Raw genomic sequence first — 21,613 nt, forward strand, 5'->3', positions numbered from 1 at the left:
ATTTGCATTATTACCGCGGATAAAATACCAGCCTGAGCTGGTGAGTGCTGAGTGTGTATGTGTTCTCAATTTTTTACGATTATTTCTTAAAAATTAAGCATATTGGTTGATATCCATTTTACAATAATTGAGCATGAGTGACATTTTTGAAACCCTTCAATTATTAAGATAAGTTTTTTTTTAGAATACTGCCAATGATTGGTCAATATATCATTTGTCCATAGAATTTACTTTTAAATTTTCCAGAGAAAGTATTTGAAAAGACAAAAATATTCCCTAAAATTTATATCTTCCTTTTCCCGTAGATTGTCGTATGATAATATCGAAGAATATTAGTGCACAATTTCGTTTCAATGGCTGAAGAGTGCGCCTCTCCAATTCTGTTTTTAAAAATCTCTGAATATCTTTAATTCTCCTACTACTGAAAATTAACACAAATATCCTCATAAAATTTTGTTTAAACATTTTTTAATGAGTGATAAAAATTCACAGACAGTCTTTTTTAAAAAAATTGATGGTTTGTTTTTTTTTTCAAATAACATTTGTTGTTAAAATTCAAGCAAAAATTCGAAACATCGCAATCATAGACACTTATTTTTTTACTTTACTATTGAATTGCTTCTGTAGCTGGCTTTGTTTATTACCCTGATGCAACCACCAACTCCGACTGATTTGTTGAATACATTCTTTTCCAGGAATTCCATGTTGCATATGTTCTCATTAAGATGGGAAATTCGCCTCGACCTGGAGTATGGGTGCTGGAAAGATCAGCAGATAATGGAAAAACTTACCAACCTTGGCAATACTTTGCTGACACCAAAGCGTAAGTATTTCATTTCAACAGTCTTCCCATAAAATTTGAATAAATTCAATCTATCTTCATGGATCTAAAAATCTTACATCTTTTCTCAAAGAAAGTTCATTTTACTATTGTTTACGTGCTACTTTTGCAATTGTCCAGTCTGGAAGATCAGTTTAGACGGATGAAGTGCAATAATTGCCCTAGTAGCCAAAATATTATTCTTAATACTTATCGAAATAGCAATTTAATATGTATCCAAATAGCTGTAAAATAGGGTATAAAATAGTCTAAAATAGATATAAAATATCCTATCTAAATACCCTATATAGTGTCCTTTTTTTCAACTATAAATACCGTATTTTATAGCTTTCTCTATAGCTATAAAATAGGTATCTGAATAGCTATTTAATAGGTATATGGAAACCTATTAAAAAGGTATTTTACTTTTGAAAGAGAACCCAAATTGAGACCTTGAAAATCATAAGGTGGTAAGTGTATTGATACGTTGCCAAGATTGTGCAACTGTATATGATAAATACAAAAAATCAAAACCATGTAGAGGCGAAAGTTTTTTAGCAACAATTCCCTGGGCTATGCTGTTTTATTTTTTTTACATTGAAGTTTGCGATTCTATATGATTTTGGTTTGCAAAAAATAAAGTTGCTCTATCATAGCAACGTTGCAATGCACTTATCATCTTATGGTTCTCAAGGCTGCAACTAAGAATAGTAAGAAAATTCACTAACATGTTTGAGAAAATACACAATAATTCTTGGGTTTCTTAAATTTGAAGGTTGAATGATGCCATTTATTCCACCCATTTAGTGTTTTAAATTATTCACTTTCCCATAAAGTACATGACTTCCCTTAATTTAATAGTCCAAATAAAGTGTTAAAGTCAATAAAGACTTTTTGTGAAAATATTGTCCGCAATATTCTTAAATGACGTAAAGGTGCTGGATTTTGTACGGATATTTTCGGAAGATTAGATGCTAACTGGGAACTAGGTATGTAACCCTTGCAACAGGATGAGTGGCTTGTAAGAAGAAAAAAACGTATTAAATAGCTATAAAATACATATTCTCAAACGGAAATTTTAAACCAAGATAAATGCGCATGGAATATCTATGAAATAGCTATAAAATATGCTATTTGTACGATATCGTATAAAATAACAAAATAAATAGCTATAAAATAGCCCATCCGGCCGATACCTATTCCATAATCCTATTTTGGCTACTAGGGTGGGACTGCAACCAAAATAAATTCGGATCGAGATTTACTAAGAAAAATTCTTTAAATGTTATGCTTGATTGTAAGATATATTTCTTAGTGTTTTGGCTAATAATATTTAAAATCATTCATTTTCCATCTGAAAATCTGATGACACATGCCTGTTGTGCACTACAAATACTGTGCACCTTGGCGATACCCTGAGTGAGAATTTTTTAGCAGATCCGTGAGGCCTTTAATTTACTGTTTCATAAGAAAGAATTATTTTTCACAAGTATTAATTTTCTAACTTATTACTGTATTTTAAAGTAATTATTATTTTCTTTTTCAGTGACTGTCTGACGTACTTTGGTCCGGAATCATTGAAACCCATTGAGCGAGATGATTCAGTCATATGTGAAACAGCTTACTCAACTGTGCTGCCCTTAGAGGATGGTGAGGTAGGTTTCTTACCTCTTCCAATGCTGGAAGAGGTTTTTTCTGACACTCTACTTAAAGCATAAAAATAAATTGCCATGAGAAAATTTAGTCTCAATGGGTCAGTTGCACTGGTCACTGAGTCGTGTTTCAATGGTTTATGCTTATTTATTAGCAAACAATAATAAGATCTATTCTAATACCAAGTTTCTGCGTCTAATATCAACAGAGGTATCGCTCCTTGAGAAACACAGCATATGACAGTACGCACTGCAATGTTTGACATCATATGCCAAGGTTTTTGAAGGGCGATATCTCCGTTTATATCGGACTTAAAAACTTAAAGTTTGGGCAGACTTTTTTTTTCTCACTAATCTATAAGCTCAGACCATCAAAACCTGATTCTGTGACTAGCAAAACTGACCCACTGTTTGTCCAAAATTAAGGAGGCTCAGGCACAGTATTAACCACTTTTACTGATCTTTTTTTCTGTTCCTTTTTTCTAAAGATTCTCTCTTAAGGAGACATTTCTCCGGCATCAAATAGTTTCCTTGAGATTTTCTAAAATATCTCAGAAGCTGTATTTTGGTCAAAAATGAGATGCCCCATGAAATGTAAATGAATGGCATCTGATTTCTGCTACATTCTGCGCAGTCTTACAATAATTTTAGCAATGTTCAAAGACATTTTCTAAACTCTTTATTACTTAGTGAACTATATACTTTAAAGTACGGATGCTCAAAGATTTTCATTGTGATTTCAAATTCTTTGTTTTTACCCTCCAGATTGTAGTATCTCTCCTCAACAAGCGGCCCTCGGCATCTGAGTTCTTTAATTCGACTGTCCTTCAAGAGTATACGAGAGCAACCAATGTCCGGCTTCGTCTTCTAAGAACTAAAACATTACTGGGGCATTTAATGTCTGTATCTCGGCAAGATCCCACTGTCACCAGAAGAGTAAGTGTTTTATTTTAATCTGTCAAGTATTTTACTCAACCATAATTTTTAAGTTTACCTTGTCAGAGGTATTGATCAATGTCATTGATACCTTAAAATTTTAATTTTTGCTCTACAGTTTTATGTTAATGCTTTCTGAGTTCTGTCGTGTTGTTACTGAAGCACTATAAACAGCAAATTTTTACCAACTCTGATCATTTCAAAGTGGAACAACTTATTAGACAAACCAATGAGCGTCAATTGGACTCCTTGATTAATATGAACAGCGTATGGCAAAATCCAATGCATAACTTTGGATGTTTGTGAACCAGGTCACACCATTTGCTCAAAATGGCAGCCTCCAAGTATCTCCTTTTAAAAAACTTTAAAGTTTGAACCAAAAATCATGACTTTTCACACATCAGTATTAAAAAACATTGAAAAAGGGTTCATGTGTGCATCAAAATACATTGGTGTTACAAGGACTTGCTTACCATCTTTTTTAAAATGATGTCAGATCATTTTCAATTGAAGTTTTTAAAAAGCTATTAATACCTAAGTTTAATGCTATAGATTCCCTGACATATACTGAGACCAAAAATGTGGGAAACTCTCAACATTTGCTTTTTTACCCTAGCTTTTTTTTGTCCAAATTAATATTCTCGAACAAATGAACCCTTTACCATTATACTATGAATGCTATCAAGGTTTAGATAGGTGTACCTGTCAAAACATGTAAATAGGTTTTCAGAATTTTGTGAAACAGTCAATGTATTAAGACGAGCTTACTTTTTAATTTGAAATTTTATGATTCCAGTATTTCTACTCAATCAAAGATATCAGTATTGGAGGACGCTGCCGATGTAATGGACATGCTGATACTTGTGACATCACAGACCCAGAAGACTCTTACAAACTCATTTGTAGGTGTCAGCACAATACATGTGGTCACAATTGCGAGTACTGTTGTCCTGGATTTGAACAGAAAGCGTGGAGTCAGTCAAAAAGCAACATTTCCTATTTCGAATGCGAACGTAAGTTACAGAATGCATTATCATGTTGTGTTATAACTTGTGGAGAAGAAGCTAATTATGCAATTTTCAACAGAATTTTTGGACTCAAGTTTAAATGGAAAGAAGGTTAAGCATGCGACCCTTGGGGGGAGGGGGGGGGGGGGGCTTTTTAAGACAAGAATTCAAGATGTATCAAGTAGCAGGAAATCATGTCTTATCTCAGTCAATGGGCCTGTTGCAAACTTTTGCTAGAGCAAAAATAAGAGTTTTTTCTTATAGACAATGCCTCAAAAATCACGATGAGCGCATCGGCAAAGTCTGAAATGCACTCATAACTTCACAGTCTGCGTAAGAAATTTGCGGTTTTTTGAGCTTCCCGCTTCAAAAACGATACTACGGCACAGGTGAACATTTTGTAAGAGGAGTCGTTCCATCGTCGGCAATAATCATCATGGCCGACGCCAATCAGCCAAAACACGTTTGATGGGACGAGATAACACCTGAACTGGATTAGACTAGATAACAATCGGTGTGTTAACGTTCATATTTTCCACGCCCGAATTGATTGACCTTGAACTCTCCTCGAATTACGCGCGGAACTGCGCGCAAGCGTCGGCCATGATGAATATCGCCGACAATGGAGCGACTCCTCTAACAAAATGTTCACCTGTGCCGTAGTATCGTTTTTGAAGCGGGAAGCTTAAAAAAACGCAAATTTCTTACGCAGATTGTGAAGTTATAAGTGCATTTCAGACTTTGCCGATGCGCTCATCGTGATTTTTGAGGCATTATATACAAGAAACAACTCTTATTTTTGCTCTAGCAAAAGTTTGCAACAGGCCCATTTTTGAAGTGATAAATTTATTTATTTATTTATTTATTTATAATTCGTGTACATAAATGCCACACGTTGTGGCTATAATACTTGTCAACCTGTCATAAAAATTTGATTCGATCAGAGTTTTTGGCAACTGAGCAAGTTGACGCTATTTCTTCTGCCATTAGGCTGAAGAAAAATTGCAGAATTTTGCAAGTTTCAGAGTAATAAAATATACACTTTATTCTGTGTAGAAGTTTATTCTAAGAAAATCGGAAACGGAGATCAATAATCTTGAATGCCTCTAAACAATCACGATTATGGATATTGAGACAAATAAAACAGTCGAGACAATCTATGTATCCACCCTTTTAGCAGGAAAGCATGTCTTATCTCAGTCAATTTTGAAAGTGATAAAAATTTGATTTGATCAGAGTTTTTCCCATTTTGTCTCTTCTATTTGGACTTATTTCTGCTAAACAGAACTAAGCGTCAATTTCAGTTCCTTTTGAGGATTTTAGAATCCTGGATATCACGGTCTGTCAAACAGAACTAAGCGCCATGGAAAAGCATTTAGGGCATAGGACAGAGAGCTCTGCGGCCCGCAGCACTCGCCAATCCAACCTGCATTCCCCTTCTTCCCCCTGTGGCGTTTAGTTCTGTTTAGCAGAAATACGTCCATTTTTCTCTTTTTCTTCTTTCGTCTTCAAATTGTCAATTCTTGTTGACATAGTTCTGTCTATTAAAATAATGGATAAAACTTAGAAACCTTGAACATTTAGTATTCAATATTCGTTATTTCATGAACTTGTCTTTCAGTTTGCACATTTTCATTGTTTGGTTTGTTGGAACAGCTTGCAATTGTTTTGGTCACTCGGAGCAATGTGTTTACAACGCAACAGTAGATGAAATGAAATTATCACTGGACATTCACGGGAAACTAGAAGGAGGAGGAGTTTGTCAAAACTGTCGTGACAATACAGAAGGCATAAACTGTAACAAGTGCAAAGCAGGATTCTATCGCCCATATAACAAGCAATGGAATGAAACGGATGTTTGTCAACGTGAGTTTCCTCATTAAATTGTAATTTCTTTACCTAGGGAAAAGTTTGAATCTTTCGTAAAAATTTTAACATCTGCAACTGCATGAATATTTTAAGATTTGTAAGTGCCCAAAGGCGAATAGACCTTATGGTCTAAAAACTACAAGTTGACGTATTGACATTACCATCCAAAGGGATGTTTTAAGAATACTGTGGTAAAAAAAATGTCCAAGAACGTAAAATCAAACCGATTTTACGATGCTTACATTTATAAGCTTCTACCTAAATACGTAGTTTTGAGAGGAAGTCATTTAAAGTTATTATAATCTAATATGTTGAAGGCCTAAAGTCACCATGTTAAAATGCAAAATTACGTAAATGGCTCTGAAACAAACTCTACCCGTCGCAACTGATGCTGTTGGATGTGAAAACGTATATTTCTTAGAAAATGTTAAATTTCAATTCCTTCTTTCAGCATTTATTTTCCTCCGTCAAATTTCTTGACCCAACTCACAAGAACCATTTTCATAAAAATTTTGCATCAGTGCAGTAGTATAATTTCCTTCCTTAAGGATAGTCACCATTTTTGTCATTATCTTTCCTTTCACTTGAGGATTGAATTTTAAAATGATAGAAGAAATTATTTATATTTTAAACAAATGAATTCTATATGTTTCGAGGCTGTTAAATAATTTATCTCCTTTTTTTCCACAGCTTGCCAGTGTGGCTACTTTTACGCAACGGGGAACTGTGCTGAGGGTTCTGGTCAATGTGAGTGTAGGAAAGAATTTCAACCACCAAATTGTGACAGCTGTAGTTTTGGCCACTATGATTACCCCAATTGCAAGCCATGTGACTGTCATCCCAACGGAACAGTTGATTCTCATTGTGAGGCAACGGGAGGGCAGTGTCCTTGCAAGTCGAACTATGCTGGAAAATTCTGTGACAAGTGTGCTGAAGGATTTTATAATTTCCCCGAATGTCTTCGTGAGTAACAATTTCAGTTTAATAATAATATACATTACATTTTCATGGTAAATAGTTTTATTTGGGTTCAAAAAGTCATTTCTGCTTGAATCCTCTATTGTGGTTTCAATCATTTTATTTTTCTATCAACTTTGTAACGAACCTAAAATTGATATTTTACCCGTTGCAAACAAAATTTTCCAATACTCTGGATAAAATGCAGTAAGAAAAAAGTTCAACGGAATATTCGTCTCAATGAATCTATTTTGCGATGTTCAAAATTGTCAAGTCAGTACCTCTTGTATTTTTAATTTAGGTCAATGAAATATGAAAGCAAGGTTTGAGGAGAAAAACACTTCTTAAAAGGCTCTTAATCCACGAGTGCGGAAAGCCTAAAAACCTATCTTCAATATCTCTCCAACAGGTATTCGGAAAGATCTCAAGGATCAAGAATTTAAAGTTGTCACTGTGAAATGAGTAAAAATAAAACAAAAATGTGAAAATGTGGAGCAGTATTCTTTTGAAAAAACAATGTAGGAGCAGAAATTTTCAAACACTCAATCAAGATCTTTGATTTGGTATTTTCACCATTGATATGCAATTTGCGCATGTGAAATGTGCACCTCTCAAGAAATTTAGTATTTTCAAATACGTCCGTTGTTTTGTTGTATCTAGCCTGCGGATGTAACGTAGCAGGAGCTCAAACAGATATCTGTGATCCAGAAACTGGTAACTGTCCTTGTGTTAGCAGTTTTGGAGGCAGAACTTGTGATCAGTGCAACAATGGTTACTATGGATTTCCTGGCTGTACTTGTGAGTATTCCAGATGTATATATTTTAATTTTCGATTTATGTGTATGGATACAACTATCGTGTTCATACCGTTTCTGTATGATTTGCGACACTCCATCGCCTCTCATAGTGATTTTGCCAGAGTTTCTGCGGTAGATCGCACCTCCTCATTTCTTGTTTGATACCATTAATCCACGAGTTGGCAAAGCATCCTCTAAGTTCTTTGCCAGGGAGATCCAGTCCAGAACCTTCTTAGGTAACCTATTAGCCAGCATCCTTTGCGCACGACCATACCGGACAAGCTGTTTTGTGAAAATATTGTGTACAATGTTCTTTTTGGCACCTATAATTTCGTATCCTCTTTCGTTTGGATTTGGCTCTACTTTGAAAGTCCAGCCAATCCATGCCAGATAGCCGTATTGTTTACCTTAAGAATGTCTTGAAACTGCTTTTGTAAATGCCGTGTTGTTGCCATAGATGATCGTACCCTCAATAATGGAGTTGCATATGTATTCTTTTTTTGTTCTTTTTAAATGTTTTCTACTCTCAAAGAATCCCATTCATCATTCTAACGGCCTTCCTGTGCAGATTCTAATCTTCAATTTCCCTGTTATATGAAAAAGAACGAGGTGTTCTAAGAAGGCTCAATAAAATTGATTGATCTTTTCAATAACAGGCCCTGTCAAAACTGACTCATCAAATCAAAAAGTGACTTTCTATTCATGAACGAGTTCATTTGGGGCTCATCATAGTAGTTTGACATAAATCCATGTAGACAAAGGGAAATTGAGGAAGGAAGATATATTTCTAATGATGATTTTTCTTGAATAATTTTTCAGTTTGCAGCTGTGATCAGAAAGGCACAGTGCCAGAAATTTGCGAGAAAAACTCGGGGAAATGTTTGTGCGCCGAAGGTTATGAAGGAGACCGTTGCGACAGATGCAAGGTTGGATACTATGGATTCCCCAACTGCAAGCCTTGCAACTGCAGTCAAATTGGAAGTGTTTCAATCGGTTGTGATGGGACAGGGAAATGCTCTTGTTTGACCAACTTCGCTGGACAAACTTGTGAGATGTGCACAGCAGGCTACCACAAGTACCCTGAATGTTTACGTAAGTTTTCCTTGTATGAAATTAGGAGTAACAGCTTTTGATTTTTAAAAACAATAAAAAATAGTACTCAACTGGTGAGAAATTATCATAGAAAAAGAAATATTTAGTTTCCCAGCGTTAGGATTTAGTGTTGGGGTATTATAATTCAAGTGGAAAAAAACCGATTCTTTGATGTATTTTTGTTTAGAATCAATTTTATTTCATTGGTAGGGCTACTTGCCTCTTGACAATGATGGAACAAATGAACTATCACCATAGGCCAAGCCAAAATTTTTGTTTTACCAATTTTTTTTTTTCTCACTCAGCTGATTTAACTGCGGCTGTCTTTCTAATTGGGCTTGAAAAGAGAACGATTTGGCATCAATATACTCTTCCCCCAAAAAATTTCAAATTTTTCATCTCCTTCCCCTGAAATTTTCCACCGTGAAAAGACCAAATCTGCCTCCATTTTTAGTGCAAAACTTTTAATTCAAATCGTAATAAAATGAGAGGCAAAACTTATATCAGTTATTATGTAGCAAACTGAAGAGGAAAATAAAAGGGAAGAGAAAGGGAGAAAGAGAAAAAGAGGCCGCATAGTGTCAACTGCTTAGTAAATTATGAACCAAAACCTATTTTTCTCTTAAATAAAACAATTTCTATGAGTAAATGACTGAGTTTTTTTCACCTTTCCCTTTTTTTCAGCATGTAATTGTGATCCAGATGGCTCAAACGGAAACTCATGTGATAACAATGGCCAGTGTTTCTGCAATCCCAACTTTGAAGGCATTCAATGTGGCAAGTGTAAAGAGGGACTCTACAATTTCCCACTCTGTGAAGGTATGCTACAATCTTTGTAGGCAAAGATAAAAATCAGGACAGCAATTGTATTTCATAAAAAACTTTGTCTCTTTTTACAGGAAAAGTTCGTAACAGCTTTTTAAATAGTAGGTTAATGATCCTTTTAAAAGCGCAGAGTCAATGAATATCAATACCTGTATTTCCATTACATTGCACTTATTTTGATTTAGTTTACTTTACTATTTTCAAATAGCTCTCAGGGGCTAATCTAGGGCTTGGTAGGAGTGTTCAAACGAATTCTTGCCGGAACACTATCGATATCGTCTCTTATTGAAACTGGCGGCAGTACTGACAGTGGCGATGATATCGACAACAGCCGGCCTTATCGGATTTTTGAGAGCTCGCACTCAATGCATTGTTGCCCCGTGCGTTGGTTTATCAGATTGCCTGGCGCGGCGGCGCGTGGAATAGATGTTCAAATGGCAACAGCTTATTTTCATCAGCTCCAAATACTCTGATCGCTATCGGCAAGAGCACTCTTATCGTAACTTTTTCTTAATGGAACTGTTTCGGTAGTTTACCGACAACCGATAGAACAGCCCTAGGGCTTGGTTCCCCAGTTCCCATACATCTAGCTCCAGGTGACCCTTGCCTGAGACCATCAAACTTAGATCACCTGGTCTGGAATCAAACCCAGGACCTCTTTATCATTAAGCCAGCGCTACAACCGCTACCACATCATTGCCTTGCCAAAGAAAAACGCCGCATGAACATTCAAGAGTTTCCACTTTTCTCATGATGGAATGTTTATTTTTAGGAAATTCATGAGTATCTTTCCTTAAAATTTTAGATACTTTAGATCAAAGTGCAAATAAAATCCTCTGAAATATAGAAAGAAAAACATTCTCGAATTTCTCAAAAAATTAGTATTTTATGAGGATAAATTTAGTAACACCCGAAATCTCATGCAGTGTTCTTCTTAAGCATGGCAGATCACCAGAGGCTGATAATTTTACTTATATAAGAAGTTCCTCATACTTTACACCTCCTACGTTTTATTTTTTAAAGAATCATTGAATATTTCTAACTATATTTCATTTGGTAAAAGTGTAAATAAGTTCAGCTCTTAATCATGGTCAAATTTTATCAAAGATAGCTGTTAAAATATGTATTATTATCAGCTGTGGAACGATTTTTCAGAGTGTAACTGTAATCCGGCGGGTATCAAAGAATCTTTTGCTGGCTGTGGTACTCTTCCTGCAGGCTCCCTTTGTGAATGTAAGCCACGCGTCCAAGGGCGCATTTGCAATGAGTGTCGCGAACTTTTCTGGAACCTACAACCAGGGAATCCTCTTGGATGTGAAGGTCAGTTTGTATTCTTATTTTATAACAAAATACAGAAAAGCCAATAACTTTGTGTTGATCAACTAAAGTAATTTTTTCATCTCAGTGTAATACATAATAAAGAAAAACTAATGCAATAAAATAAGGTACCAGGGCTAAAAAACATTCAAAATGCCTGGAACGTTTCGGAGTGAACTTAAGAAAAATCAAAAACCCTCAGACCCCATTTGTGATAGCCTGTTCAGAATAATTACCGCAGAACCATTATTGTTAAGAATAAACCAATATTTTAAAAATCGATTAATATGGTTCAAAATTTGAGGATATCAATTTGTAATTTTGAGCAAAATCTAAACACTGTATGTTGTTTTTTTTTTTTTTTTTTTTTTTTTTTTTTTACTAGAAAAAGTCACTTCTACATCAATAATACAAATTATATATTTCATGTAAGTATTTTTAAATCAGAGAACTCTCAATTGAAAATCTTTTTACTTTTATACATCATCATACAACCAGAAAATTGTTTTCCTCGGCTAGAAAATAATTGACCTGAATAAATGAAATTTCACATAAAAATCTGGTATGAATTTTAAAATTATTTTTTTCTACCTTACAGATTGCGACTGTTACATTCCTGGAACTCTGGGAGGAATTGGGTCTTGTGACACAAAAACAGGACAGTGTGTTTGCAAGCCTTCCGTTACCTCACGGCGCTGTGATATTTGTGCTGATGGCCACTACAACCTACAGGAAGACAATTTATTCGGATGCACAGGTTCATAACCGTACCTCTAATTATTCATTTTAATATTTATATTTTCACCGGAGGGTAAGCCTCCTGGCTGCTACACAGCCCAACCTCCAGCCCTCTAAGGCCCTCTCTGCAGGCCTCTGTGAGTTAATCTTAATAGAGCAGGCTCATCCAGGGACTATCTCCTACCAATAACTGCAGAAATGAATGACTTGTACCATAGCCCAATAAGGCTTCTGTTTACGAATTGTAAAATAAATAAATAAAAATCATGAAAATTAGCCTGGGAGATCTTCAGAAGAACAAATTTTGATAAATGGACATACATCTCGTTTAAATGGAAGAAGTCATAACTTTATCACGAAATAAGAAAGATAAATACCTGGGCCATATTTCTAAAATATAAATAGAATGGGCTGACCTAAGGACTATTACTGTTGGTAGCCGCAAAAATCATGGAAATGGGCCTAGTAGAACGGTAAAACAAACTGTGACAGAAAATGAAATTTAGGGGATAGGAGAGTCTCTAATGATGATTAATATTAATTTATTTCTGTCAAATTTTCAGTAATTTTCATTGGAATATCATATCTGTTCAAATTTAAGTAGACTCTACATAAAAAATTATGAAATCTACTTTTTACAGATTGCGGGTGTGATATCGGAGGTTCTGTGAGTACAATCTGTAACAAGCAGACAGGACAATGTCAGTGTCAGCCCCGAGTTACTGGAAGAACGTGCCGTGAGCCACTTCAAGCACATTATTTCCCCTCGCTACACCAATACCAATTTGAAGCTGAAGATGCGCGGACGCCAAACCTTGTTCCCCTACGTTATGATTTCAACTCGACAGTTTTTCCTGGCTTTTCATGGAGGGGTTACGCTATTTTCTCCCCAATTCAGGTTGGTTTTTTAATCAAATTGTTTTATTTTATTGATTTTTTTAATTTATTTTTTGACAGCTAATTCACTTTAATTTCAATCGTTTCCTCAGCTATTACCCGTCATCATAATATTGTTCCATTAATCATTATCCAGTTAAAGAAAAGTATTGAATCCCTGTATTACAATTATATATTTGAAATGAGGTTGCTAACTTTTATGGAGTTGAAGCCTTTTTTACCTTTTTGAAATTAAATTTCAATCCCATCATGAAGAATGTCAAATAAAATACCTAGATTTTCATCGTAATTTACTGCGGGAGATCGTTCATTTCTTTAAAATTATCATAAACTTTTGTCAGATCAAGAAATCAAGAATCTTGTTGTAAAAATGTTTCAAATGATCATAAATTCTACGAAACTTTAAAAACCTCAAAAATTGTTTAATTCTTTATTCTTTTAAGGATGTTTTGTGAGATCAAAAGCTCATGAAACCGTCTTATATCACTCTAAGCTTGGGAGTCTCCTGAAAGCTTCCTCCCGCGAACTTTGTTAAGAAAGAACTTTTTCATTGAAACTTCCATCATCGAAATGATTGTAATAAATCAAATAATTTATCGATTATTAATTCTATGGTCTTTGTCTTTAGGATACAATCATCAGCCAACTGACGATAGAAAAGCCCTCTGTCTACCACATGATTCTGCGATACGTCAATCCTTTGGAGGAAACCGTCACAGCAAACATTGCTATAACACCAGAATTTTTCAGTAATATTGCCACAGAGCAGAATTTTAAGGTAGCTTTGCAATTTATTCAATTCAGCCGTCTTTGAGAGAAACTTTAGGCCTAAGCCATAATGATTTTTAAATATATGATTTTTTATCCTCCTTCTTCAAAGGTAGAAATTACGTTGACCACAGTATCAAATGTAAAAAAAGAGAGACTCTACCATGATCTTTAATGTTAATTCTATTTCCATGGAAGAAATAAATATTTCAATTTGTTTTAATTATGCGTAAGAATAGCCATCTCCGTCCGAGAACCATAAGAGATGAATCCTATGTTTGGAAAAATGAGTTTCTTTATTCTGAATACCCACAGTTTTTGTTTCGCAAACAAAAAAATTTAAATAGTCTTTAAATGCTGTTGAGAAATCAAACTGATAATATTCTTAAGGGCTCAAGCGCCAAAATCCAATGTGCCTCTTGACATGCGTTTTATTTTTTGGACCTATTTTCAATAAGTATTTTTTAAACACATTGAGCATACGCCAAATGGCACCATTTTTCTTGAAATTTGGATTTTGGCCCTTGGGCCCTTAGGAAACACATCGCTTCAACTGAGAAGATATTAAGCTTCATAATTGCATTGTAATGTTAATGGCAACGACTAGTCCAATCATTCCTCCTGCTTGCTAAAAATAACAAAAATTCATGAAAATTATCTGGCTATAAAGACAAATTTAGGAAGTATCTTGTTTTGTCACCAAGTTGCAAGCACTTTGCTCCATTTTGGGCGCTTCTGGGTACCAGATGCGCCCTTTCCAACCGTTCGACTCCCCCGATGTAACATGTACTATACTACATGCCCTTTTGCCTTATGGGTAATGACGCCATTCTGGTACACCCGGGAAAATTTCATTTTTTTCTGCATCTGGTATTCGTAAAAGTTTTCGTGAAATGTTTTGCTTTTAAGCATAACAATCTCGCACGGGCGTATTACCTGGTTAAACTATTTTGGGGCTTCGTTATGCTTAAATGCCTCATATTCGAGGTTGTAGTTTCAGATTGATTCGAAAAAATCACGAACAGTCACGTGATCTCTTCATTTTAGTGACGTATTACTGTGCTATTTTGTGATTGGTTCATTTTCTCGGCGCAGCATCGTCAAGCGTCAGCTGTTTGCGGCTCTGGGTTGAACAACGGGTTGAAGGTTTAAGGTTATGTCAGAGAGAATAGAAAGTTAGAGGCCCGACTCGATGCTAGGTAACTGAAACAGATGCGCTCGCAGCGCGCTCGCTGGCAACGTACGCAACTACTATTTTCTATTGTTTTCCAGAGACTAGCGGCGGGTATGTTGCTGCCGGACCACCTTCACGTAGGCAATTTGTTATACATCGTCCGTCCGCAATACTCTCGCTTGGCCGTATGAAAACGTTCCTCGCATGCGCAGTGTTAAAGGAGCGCCCTCCAACGCGTTCGCGTTGGAACTGCTTGTTTTTTCTTCAACTATTTTCAGGACTCTAAAGGAAGAGTCTCAAAAAGTTACTCTTTCATTCTCAGCTCATCCATTTAAAAAATGTTCCAATGTGTTTTTATTTTTATTTAAAGTATCATTTCCTGAACTATTGTATCTGTGATATTTGTTTTTTTAAAAATTAATTGTTATTTTTTCTTAAATTTGTCAAGGTTTTATTGAAACCTAGCCGAACTCCAACATTTATGACCGTTTCTGGACCCAGTGAGAGTATACCTGCTCCGTTTGTGATGGATCCTGGTTATTGGTCTGTCACCATCAAAAGCCCAAAAATATTTTTCCTCGTAAGTTTTTCATCATTTCATAACAAAGTATTCACCACTCATGTATGTGACACTATAAATAGCTTGTAATGTGTAGTGAAGAATCATCTCTTTCATATGTGGCGCAATGTGTTCACAATATATATTGTATTGCAGTAAATCTCACTGCTTTTCTAGAATTTTTTTCTACATTAGAGTATAGTCATGTTAAGAAGTTACCTCTTGAGCTGTTTTCTGTTCAACAACAGTCTATTGGCAGAGTAGTCTTGCTAAAATTTAAGATAAGCCGATTAGTGTACTTACAAACTTTTCAAAGTTAAGGAGGCTTTTCCGCAGAAACTGCATCAAAGAATGTATGAATAAAAGAATACATCTTGCAAGGATTCGCCAAAACATGAATCACAACTTTGCTCTTTTTGTAAATATTCTCAATTTTTAATATTGATTTACTTTTAATTGCTCAGTATAGCACTTTTTGAACATTTACCCTTCAAAACTTTTTGTTTCGGCATGTGGTACAGTAAAACTAATTTTGGCTTTCAGGACTATTTTGTATTACTTCCGGCAGAATTCTACGAAGCTGATATTTTGGTTGACAAAGTCGTGTACCCTTGTGTTTCTGGAAACGAGACCATTTGCCGTCACTTCCGATACCTCGATGATAACACGTTTGATGTTGTGAAAACTGACAATGGATTTACATCACCAGATGGCCAGTCTCGTGAACCTATCAGATTTTTCTTCACCGAGACTGAGGTAAGGTTTTGAGAAGTATCTTGTGCCAAAAGTAACCAGAGGTTGTGCTGAAATTTATATTGCCACAGTTGTTCAGTTTACAATTTTGACACAGTTAACTCAAAAATTGATCGTCAGTGAATTATCTATAACAGTTAGTGAACTAATATCTTGTGAAATGTCTGTTAGGGATATTTCATATTCCCATAATTGAAGAGGCAGCTGCAAAACTAGACTCTTCGCAACAACTTTTTTTTGTTCAATTACAAATAATTCAATGCAACTCTCCTTTAACGAGGGTTCTAACTATAAGAATGCAAGAAAACTCATTCATTTTCTCAAATTCGCAACGAGTAATGGACAGTTTTAATTTTCAAATGCATTTTTCTTAAAACTTGATTTTTGCGTATGGGTTGTTTTTGCCACCTCTTCAATTGATTTTAGCCTCTGTAATTTTTTTGGGGTTTTTTTTTTTTAACTTTGAATTTCCTCTCGTCTCCGTCGTAAAGATACAGCTGGGAAATTAAGGTTGTCATTTCTGCTTAATGTTGGGAAGGGGTCAAACTATAACTGTTGAAGTGAAGCAAAATTCTTGAAGATCTTTGAAAAACCTTTAAAATTGACCTAAATTGTAAGAAAACAATGTCAAATTTCCAAGTTGTTGGTCCATTGCTTTTACATTTGATGTTACATTTGATTTGAAAATTTAAATGCATGAAGTTTAAGCACTACATTATGAGCAGAACTTATTCGCATCTTGGCAGAAAGTGAGAAAGAAGCAGTCAACATTAATTAACTCTGTGCGTTACAGAAAAAGAGAGTGGAGAACGTGTATTAAAGTAGGCCAAAATCAGGAATTTGCCGGGAACAGAATCTTTCTATTGTATAGGTAACCTAAAATACCAATAAAAATCTCATTTTTTTTATTTTAGGGCGTGGAAAATATGGAAAATAAGCCAATCCCAGCTATAAACAAAGAACAGCCAGAACTTCGTGTGGATTTACGAGTTCAACGTCCTGGTCCACATGTACTTTTGCTCAACTATGGGACGCCACAAAATAACACCGAAAAACCATCCAAAGTCCTTATCGAAGCTTCCTCTCAAAACAAGCAGTACCGTGGCATTGCATTCCTCAACCAGTGCCGCTACTCTACGCTCTGTCGCCAGGTGGTTGTCGACAAGAATCATACTGTCGCAGTTTTTGATTTTGATACCAATTTCATAAACGTTGTGCTGAAAACGGAAGAACCAGAAACCACTGTTGGCGTGGAGTCTGTGACTGCTATTCCGTATGATAAGTGGTCCTTAGATTACATTCTGCCAAAACCTGCGTGCGTTCGTAAAGATGGCAAGTGCATCCCGTCTTCATTCCGAAATCCACCCGAGTCTGTGAAAGTTGAATTCGAAGCTGGTGCACCGGAGCAGGTTGCCAAAGAACTCCCTACAGGTATGTACCTATCTGTCTCTCTATTTTTGCCCGATTCCAAAAGTTTCATGTGAAGGAAAAACCGGTCTCAAAGATAAATAATAACTTAGGGGCTTAAAAACTTTCAGTATTTTTTGACCATGAATCATGTTTATAAGAATCAATTGGATTTTCAAGTTTCATACTATCATATCAAAAATATCCAAAGAAACCTGAATGAAAGTGCAATTTTAGTTAATTGAATGATTAATACCTGAAGGGAAAAAGTTTGCATGCGTCTGTCATTGGTAGTGAACTGAACACTAAAAATATTTCATTTTCAGCTTAATGCACGCAAATTGTCAATGTGAAAAGTTAGGGAATTTTTCTTTTTTTGGTTTGGAAAAACCTAGAGAGGTCAGGGAATTTTTTCCTGCCAAGTGTTTAAACACCTCAAATGCTCTTTGGCTCTAATTTTTTTTTTGTTTTACCTATTTTGATTTTTTTTTGAAGAAGAAGAAGTATTGTTGTTATATGTGATTATATCCAATGAAATAACGAATCGGTCAATTTTCGTAAAATTTGCATTTTTGATACCCTCATTCAAAGTGCATATTTCTTTTTAATCAATCGAGCACCAATCTATTTATAATCTATTTCAATGGTTTCAGGAATCTACGACAACCAGACTGGTCTCATCTTCCTCAACCACGCAGACCCGATGATTGACGTACGAGCTAAAGTCCCAAACCCGAGCTATTACTCATTTGTCGTCCATTATTACCAACCGGATCATCCACAGTTTGACATGGATGTCATCATCCAGAACGGTCAGTTCTACGAGGCAAAACTCCTCGCACCTCATTGTCCAGCCAGTTCAGGCTGTCGATCCGTCGTCAAGCAGGCTAACGGCAACACCCAATTCGCTTTGACGGAAAATGTTGTTTTGACACTGAAGGAGCCCGACCACAAAAGTATCTGGCTGGATTATGTTTTGATTGTCCCAGTGCGCGATTTCACCGACGATATAATTCAGGAAGAACCTGTCGATTTGGCTGGACTTTTCATCTCTCAATGTGGTCAAAATAATTTCTTCATGAGCTCAGATACCTCTGGTGACTATCTCTATTTCATCATTATCACTGTTATCACTTAATTCTTTCCTTTTATAGTTTAAAATTATCCCAGGAGTTATCAGTTGAAATAAGTGAAGCTAATCATCAGTATGATTTATTGGTTATTATCGGGTAATCATCTCTAGATGAGCTGGCTAACTTCAAAGTTTCAAAGTATGACTCAGGGTTTTTATCCCTGTAAAGCTGCCCTCCAAAGATGCCGTTGAACCACATAGCAGCTACGAGAGACCTCTTGGTTTTTATTGTTAGAAATTCGATTCATTTACTGAGGGTAGACAAAATTGAAATGCAGTTGCTTATGAGAGAAAAATTAATAAATTCCAACTGGATGAGACACTTTTATTTTCATATAAGTTGGCCAAAAATTTACTAAAAATAAAAATATTTAATTTTGTGTGGTTGGCATCATTGCAGTCATTTTTTGAATTCCAGAATCTTTCTTTAATTTTGTTCAAAACTCTTGTTTAATTTTTTTGAATTTTAATCATAAAGCATACCGCAGAAAAGTAGATGAAATAGTCAAAAATTTTGCAGCAGAGATCATCGTAAACATCAGAATATTGTTGTAAATAACCTATGTTTTTTGAGAAAAGACAAAATTTCTTCTTTTTGTTAATGATTTCTCTTTCTCCCAACTTCATCAGGTTTCTGTCGAGAAGCTGCATTTTCAGTTGTGACCAATTATAACAGTGCAGCTTTACCTTGCCAATGTAACATCGAAGGTTCCCTAAATTTCGAGTGTAGTCAGTTTGGAGGTCAGTGCAAATGTCGTCCTAATGTTATTGGTAGACGCTGTGAGCTCTGCGAGACAGGATATTATGGTTTCCCCAACTGCAAACCTTGTGATTGTCCTGCCAAACTTTGTGAGCAAAATACTGGTAAGTTTGAGCTTCAACTACATATTCTCTGAAAACAATTTTCTCATAGTAGGATAAGCTACATTGAGACACTATAAAAGTAAACGATGCTTGATAAAACTTAACTCTGTCTTTAATCAACCTACCTGAAAACCTCAATTCTAAAACGGAATCTTTAATTTGTGGGAAAATCTAAACTAATTTGTTGTTTTGACAGATCTTATTATTTTTTGCTTATCTATTTGCTCAAACCATCAAAACGTGGTTCTTCACAGTTGACCCATTTGAACCCTGAGCATAGCAAAAACCTTTAAATAGCCATGCAATACTTCGTTTTTTGACAGCAAACTTGAAATTGTCCTCACTTTTATTTTGTTTTACTTTTTTAAGCACGTCCAAATATTGAATGCAAATATTAGCTACATTTGCATTTTTAAATCCACAAAGAACCCTCTGGTTCTCTCTGACACTTTGTCCTTTGAAATCGCATACATTTTACTTCACTTTGTTATTCATCCTTCCTGACAAATAATATAATTCACTAATCTCTTTTACAGGTGCATGTCTCTGTCCGCAAAATGTTATTGGTGAAAAGTGCACAGAGTGTAAAGAATATACCTACGGATTTGATTTACTGGTTGGATGTACTGATTGTGCGTGTAATGAACAAGGAGTCAAGAATGGAAACCTGCAATGTGATCTGCTAAATGGAACATGCGAGTTAGCACCCACCACTTTAATTTGAATACTAAAATTGGGAAAAATGTAGTCAAGTATAGAAAACTTGAGCAGTAGAGTAACTGATAAGTATAAGAAGTCTTCTTATCGTCAATTTGAATTTGCAAATGAGAGACAATCCTATCATCATCAAACAAGTCTGTAAAAATTTTATGATCTCTAAATTCTACATATCAACCATGAAACTCCCAAACCACATAACTCGTTTGCGGTGTTTTAAAATCTCTGTTTTCATTTTAGTGTTCGAAAGGAGGACAAATCAACATCATTCCTTGAAGTTTTCAGAGCTTTTTTTACACAGAGAAAATGAATCACGGAAGTTTTTTAAGAATTGATGTTTAGTAGTTTTCCATTTAAAAAATATAGTATGAAAGGAGGTCTGCAACGTCGCAAACCAAGTTTTGTGGTTTGGTAGGTTCACTGTCTGATTAATCTTCTAATCATCAAGAGGGGGCCAGTTTTTGTAGGTCAACATTTACAGCGACTGACTGTCAGGTATAGGGTTGCATATTGAAATCTGCACTGTGCAACTTTGTAAAAAAAGAATGATCTTTTGGAAATACTTACAATCAAAATAATCATATTGAACTCGCTGAGAGGATCCCGAACTATGTCTGTTCATCAATGAAAGTTTCAAAATGAATTTTCTTTTTCGTAGCTGCAAGGACCATGTCGTCGGAAGAGCTTGTGACCATTGTATGGATGGAAACTGGGCGTTCCCCCATTGTGTAGCCTGTCAGTGTGACTTGCGTGGTACCATTCCCGAAATCTGTAATCAAGTAAGTTTATCAGGCATTAATGAAAATTGTTATTGAGACTCGGATGTTTTAGAAGAAGATGATCATGTTTTGTTTATTTATTTTATTACATCTTCTTTATTCATTGTGGAATCCAAAGAAGAACCTCTTACATCTGTTGCATTATTTCAAATTTTTGGTTTTTTTTTTATTTGTTTTTTGTAAGGGGACGTGTTTGTGCTCCTGCATATAATATTTTCAAAGATTCCTAACAGAAAAAAGGGGTATCACATGCATTTCTGAAAAATAATAAAAAGAATGATTGTTTGTACTGTACCGTCAAAATATTAGGTGTCATTAAATTTTTGATATTTCAACCCCAAAAATACCAATATTCTGAACTTAATTCTGTTGCCAAAATTTTCTCTGGTTTATTTTTAAGGCGATCAAATAATGAGTAAAATATGTTAGAGAATTTTTCGATAATTTTTTCTTAGCCACTCTTCATCTAAATTTTTATCTGAAATGAACAAGAACAAAAATCGGATCCTATTGAATCATCTAATGTTTGAAAACTTTGGTTCTCTCCTACCGT

At 35.3% G+C, this 21,613-nt stretch overlaps 1 protein-coding gene across 1 annotated transcript in view; it reads left to right on the forward strand.

The window, feature by feature from the left end:
• Window positions 1-21,613, forward strand: part of LanA (laminin subunit alpha) — a 59,173-nt gene that overhangs the window by 11,393 nt on the left and 26,167 nt on the right. Inside the window, exons 3-22 of the mRNA XM_019040498.2 lie at window positions 696-823; window positions 2,367-2,475; window positions 3,238-3,408; window positions 4,205-4,421; window positions 6,072-6,281; window positions 6,975-7,247; window positions 7,902-8,039; window positions 8,858-9,130; window positions 9,815-9,949; window positions 11,111-11,275; window positions 11,871-12,029; window positions 12,652-12,908; window positions 13,536-13,685; window positions 15,298-15,429; window positions 15,952-16,164; window positions 17,076-17,592; window positions 18,222-18,665; window positions 19,331-19,564; window positions 20,101-20,263; window positions 20,940-21,060. Coding sequence (XP_018896043.2) covers window positions 696-823; window positions 2,367-2,475; window positions 3,238-3,408; window positions 4,205-4,421; window positions 6,072-6,281; window positions 6,975-7,247; window positions 7,902-8,039; window positions 8,858-9,130; window positions 9,815-9,949; window positions 11,111-11,275; window positions 11,871-12,029; window positions 12,652-12,908; window positions 13,536-13,685; window positions 15,298-15,429; window positions 15,952-16,164; window positions 17,076-17,592; window positions 18,222-18,665; window positions 19,331-19,564; window positions 20,101-20,263; window positions 20,940-21,060 — 4,209 coding nt within the window. The remainder of the gene's footprint in view (window positions 1-695; window positions 824-2,366; window positions 2,476-3,237; window positions 3,409-4,204; window positions 4,422-6,071; window positions 6,282-6,974; window positions 7,248-7,901; window positions 8,040-8,857; window positions 9,131-9,814; window positions 9,950-11,110; window positions 11,276-11,870; window positions 12,030-12,651; window positions 12,909-13,535; window positions 13,686-15,297; window positions 15,430-15,951; window positions 16,165-17,075; window positions 17,593-18,221; window positions 18,666-19,330; window positions 19,565-20,100; window positions 20,264-20,939; window positions 21,061-21,613) is intronic.

The sequence above is a fragment of the Bemisia tabaci genome, chromosome 10, assembly GCF_918797505.1.
Source record: "Bemisia tabaci chromosome 10, PGI_BMITA_v3".
Taxonomy (NCBI): domain Eukaryota; kingdom Metazoa; phylum Arthropoda; class Insecta; order Hemiptera; family Aleyrodidae; genus Bemisia; species Bemisia tabaci.